This window comes from Uranotaenia lowii, chromosome 1, assembly GCF_029784155.1.
Source record: "Uranotaenia lowii strain MFRU-FL chromosome 1, ASM2978415v1, whole genome shotgun sequence".
NCBI lineage: Eukaryota > Metazoa > Arthropoda > Insecta > Diptera > Culicidae > Uranotaenia > Uranotaenia lowii.
The window spans coordinates 137,275,467-137,280,668 of NC_073691.1; the positions used below are offsets into that span (position 1 = coordinate 137,275,467).

At 35.9% G+C, this 5,202-nt stretch overlaps 1 protein-coding gene across 1 annotated transcript; it reads left to right on the top strand.

Moving 5' to 3' along the window:
• The first annotated feature begins 245 nt into the window (after nt 1-245).
• LOC129756394 (uncharacterized) lies at nt 246-4,625 on the top strand. Its single transcript, XM_055753256.1, has 2 exons — nt 246-3,664; nt 3,729-4,625. The coding sequence occupies exons 1-2, from the start codon at nt 3,362-3,364 to the stop codon at nt 4,293-4,295; spliced, it is 870 nt and encodes a 289-aa protein (XP_055609231.1). The 5' UTR covers nt 246-3,361; the 3' UTR covers nt 4,296-4,625.
• Nucleotides 4,626-5,202: the final 577 nt, after the last annotated feature.

Below are 5,202 nucleotides of genomic sequence, written 5' to 3' on the forward strand. Positions count from 1 at the left end.
TGAATCTGAAATCTGAATCTGAAATCTAAATATGATATCGGAATCTAAAATCTAAAACTGATATTTGAATCTAAAATCTGAATCTAAAATTTGAATTTGAAATCTGAATCTGGAATCCGGAATCTGGATCTGAAATCAGAAATCCGAATCTGTATCTGAAATTTGAATCTGAAATCTGAATCTGAAATCTGAATCTGAAATCTGAATCTGAAATCTGAATCTGAAATCTGAATCTGAAATCTGAATCTGAAATCTGAATCTGAAATCTGAATCTGAAATCTGAATCTGAAATCTGAACTTGAAATCTGAAACTGAAATCTTAAGCTGAAATCTGAAATCAGAAATCCCGGAGTTCAAGCACAGTTGTACCGGATAAGTTTTTCCATGACTGTCTGCCAACTGCATCGTTGATATAAGTCGCGAATGACATAAAGGTGTTAAAACTACTACAATCGAAACAGTAAAAATGTTATAAACATAATAAATTTCACAGTTGCAGATGATTGTGCTTGAATATAATAGATTAATGTATAATACCATCCATAAAATATAGGTATAGAGTGTAGTGGGTGATTTTAAATGAGCAGAAGAAAAAAGTTTTTTTTATAATGATCCAGTCAAGTTTTATTGTGTTTCATTTATTATTTCCATCTGTGAAGTGTCTGTGCCAAGGTTAAGCAAGGAGTTACAATGAGAAGTGCAATGAGTCAAATCGCTTTTGAATATTTTTAGTTCAAGTGCAATGATGTTTTCGTTTTGTTATTGGTAATGTGATGACGCGAACATGGCTCTCGAACGAAGAGCTTTAACGAAGTGCAATGTTATGTTTCGAATGTAGATAGCGCTGTAATCGTTTTCAGTTTGGTTTTCTCTGCTGCTGCTAATTTTAAATAAAGATGGCGCAGTTTTAGCACTTTTGAAGAAAGCTTCGTAATTCTTTTCTGTATGTGGTTTGGTTACGCTGGACAGAGCTTCAAAACAAGATAAGTATCTTTATTTTCCTTTTAACTCCCAGTCTGAGCAATACATCCTTTGCATGTTTCTCTCTGTTTTAAAGAGAATTTTGTGAAATTCATCTAAAATAAACAGATTTTGTTAATACGAAATGTTCGCTAAATTGATAAAAGCACAAAACTTTTGAACGGTTCACGTCAGGAAAGCTATCAAATAGTTTCGTTAAGTTTGATTTCATGGTTGCCAAACTAAAAGAACATTTGTTTTCTACAGATTTTGAAGTAATCACTGTTTATCATAAATCTAGAACTCTATTTATAAAATATTTTAGTTTATTTATTTTTTAACAACAAAACAGTTTATAATTATAAATAATTAATACGCTTGTAGGGTTCTATTGAAGACGTCAATGTGCTACCAAACATTATCGTAGATTGTTAAGCTGAGTAAATTGTGTTTCATTTATTCGCGAACAAAGTGAACTACATATTTTCAGACTTAAATCAAGAGCATCTTCGGTAAGTTGCACCGGTGCTAAGTACATCGATCATTAAATATTTAAATTTGCTTTGATCACATCCCTTCCCAAAGGGAATCCAGATCTTATTTACCTTCCCCACTAACAAACCATCCTTCCTGTGACCACCGTGGAGATTTAGAGGTGTATTCGGTCTCTAGTAGCAACGGAAGTCGGACTAACAATCCTTCCCTTTCCCCGATGAACCGTAAGGACGTGGCCGGCGCCGTTATTGACCATATAAGATAAGGAACCTTCGAAACGTGTACACAGAAAATGGTAAGCTAATCCCAAGCCCCATTTATTTGGATCTATGTACAATTTTGTTGATTCTTGTCAATCACGGAGTAGCAACTACTGAAATGTACGGTTTATCTAAGCTCAAGCTCAAGCTCAAGCTCAATACCATCCATAAAATATAGGTATAATATAAAATTTAAAGAAAGATTCAAACAATACCTACAATAATAAAACATTCATTACGTTATCAGCATTAGCACAATTAATTATCAAAGCCACGCGGCGAGACGGCAGTTCCTCCTTCTGCTGGGTGGTGGATTTGGTGAGCGACAAAAAGAGAGATAAAGGATTTGTTTCTCCCGCAGCTACGTGAGGGGTGCGAGATTTGTACCCCAACCTGCTGGAAACGTGGGCAAAACTGTTTGAAATCTGACAACTTTTAGTAAATTCGAAAAACGTTGCTACAAATTTTTGAAACACTACTCAAAAGGTATGTCAATCGAAAGAGGAGGTTCTAATGAATCTCTAGGTATATAAAAAGTGGCCAATTTGAGTTCAAATTTTAGAGAAATCACGCTATCAAAATCCCGTAAACCCACCAAGACGAGGGAGAGTTTGAAAAATGTCAAAAAAGTTGTTAGTTTCATTACAATATACTGAACAACTGAGATTTTTGAGAAACCAACTATGTTCTACGAAAATAATAATAAAGTTAACGAAAAAAAACTAAAATTTTAATTTAGAGAATCGGTCCATTGGTAAACGAGATACAGCAATGCAAAGCCAAAATTGGGTGTCTTTTTTGAAGTAAGAATTTTTTCTACCGGAAGTTCTGGAATAGCGGCCAAACCTTCCACTGGACCCCTATATATTTGTACATCTGTAGAAAGGTAAATTCTTAACAATTTCGAAAATCGTTAAGTTAGATCAAAACAATAAATCATTCAGAAGTTATAAGCATTTCAAAAAGAGCTCTTTTTTTGGACTTTTTTCATTCGGAACCGATTACCGGTAAATTCCTAAAACCTATTGACTTAATTTTGGAATGTTGAGAAACTACATAAAATTATCTAAACAATGAATATAATATCATCAAAATCGGTTATTATTTGTGGCCAGGGGAACGAGCGCAAGAGCTCGGGTCAATATGACCCGAACGGCATATTATCGGTTTTTTTCATGGGGCCATTTCCGGTGGTCACCGGAAGTTATCTGGTACTACAGATTGTGTATTCTGCGGCTCTGCATAATTTTTCCAAATTTCAGATTTTTCCGATTTTTTTGTCACGAGTTATGATGAATTGAATGTACGCTTCGGGTCATATTGACCCGAGCGGCGCGGGAAGGTTAAAGTTATAGTTTATAGTTATTTATAGTTTTAAAATTTTGTACAAACCGGTTGAGAAACAAGAGATATATAGCGTCAAATTGACACTCCAGAAACGGGTAAACGGGTAAACAAACATTAACTATTCATAATAAAAATAATTCATTTAGGAAAATGTATCCATTCGTGGATTTCCAGAATCCACAATTTAAAAAAATAAGAAGAAGAAAATGTATAAAAAAAAGTGAAAGTTTCATACAAAATCTCTCATCAAATACTTTTCTTACAAACTGGTTAAGATCTACGAACGGCCTGCCGGGGCCATGATCTACGTTTCGTCTCCTCCGCCGAAAAAACCTCTTCAACAACCTGTGATGCGTTCCAAGAACATTGAAATGGAGTATTTGAAATATTCCACACTTCCCATGCGGCAAAAACGACAACCAACTACGGAACATCCGTTGCAGCAGGCGGACGAGCGAGCCCGAACCTCATCCTTGCCGAGGAACAGCACGGCAGCTGAGCTGCGTTCGAGGGCTGCGATAGCCGCGAAAAAAGCAGCTGCTGCCTCCAACTATCGGGAAACCGTTAAAGATCCTAGCATCACCGATGGATATCTGGAAGATGTAAGTTGTTTAAGTTGCATATTTTGCAGGCATAGTGAGTGATCGTGAATGTTTATCTCTTTAGGATCCAGAACTGTTGAAAATTGAACTTCAAGATGCCTACAACATTATGTCCGTCAGCCGGGCTAAACTTATGCAATACCTCAATGTCTTAAGGCGGCACATTAGGCCAAGCAATCCGACCGGAGATTTACAACAATCGTTAGATGGGATTGAGGAAATTTGTTCATTGTTAAAACCTCGTTTCGACACTGTTTTTCGTGTCCCTGCACCAATTGATGCGGCTATGGAAGCAAACGAAGATCATTCCTCATCCTCCTCCTCCAGTAAGCAGCGACATCTGGCACCTGTTACGGCAGTTCAACGCATCCAAACACCTCCAACCAGTTTGAATTTGCAGCGATCGTACAATTACGATCTTGACTGTCGACGTAACAGTGCTGCCAGCATTTCTCAGTACGAAATTCCCGAAGATCGGTACAGTGGAATTGCAACGAAAAAATTAGCTAATCGAAAAGAGGTGGAGATGCATGTGTTCCAGCAGGATTTTACCAACATAAACCGGCGTTACGATGACAAAGATTTACCTACGGAAGATCCACTACAAGCAGCTCGTCTCGCTTACAATTGACACTGAATTAAGCCAACATGCCTATCAATGCCTACACGAGTATTACGCTGTTAACATTTTACACCTCTTGTATGAACTATCAAACGACACCAGAGAGTAATATTTTGATTGCAATAAAGTTAAACTAAAATCATATTACGATCAACTCTGGTAGACAATAATTTATTAGTTTTACAACCGTGTGCATGGTAATCGGAGCATAGAAACTAGCCATCAAATATCTCACACTGTCGTCAAATGCTGAACTCGGTATTTTCTGTTTAAGCTTTTCATGCACGTTGTTTCTCGAATCGTAATTTTAAAGAAATAGAAACATAAATAAAACAATGCTATTCTTTGTATCATGTTTATTTTGATGCTCATTAATCCTTTTAAAAAAAGAATCTTGAAATTTCAATCTTTCCTACTATCCTCGAAGATATCACTTAGCATAGGATTAATCAAAAGTAAGATCGACTGTCGACAAAAAATCTGTTTTCAATTTCCCAATCTAACGAGGATCTTCGATCTGTTTTTTTTTTCAATGTCTGAAAGGAAATATGGACTTGTACAGAATTTTTGTAAGTATGTAACAGAGTGTGTCGAATTGCAGCTTTTTTCGTCAAAATAACATAACTTTCTTGGTAAATAAAATTTCTGAAAATTGAACGGAAAATCTGACAGTGTTGCTTAAGCCTTATTTCAGACGTTAATTTGCTCTTTCAGACTAATTATGGAATTTCTCAACTTTTTCAGAAACAGAAAAAGCACTACCGCAAACGTTAAATATGGAAACTGAGCTTCGAAACTCTAATTAATATTCAGAAAACTTCCACGCGTTTTTTTTTCTAATTCAGACAAACTTCATGTTTCAGAATCGATCATGATATTTCGAAAACATTTTAATGCATGGTTTCAAATGTTAATG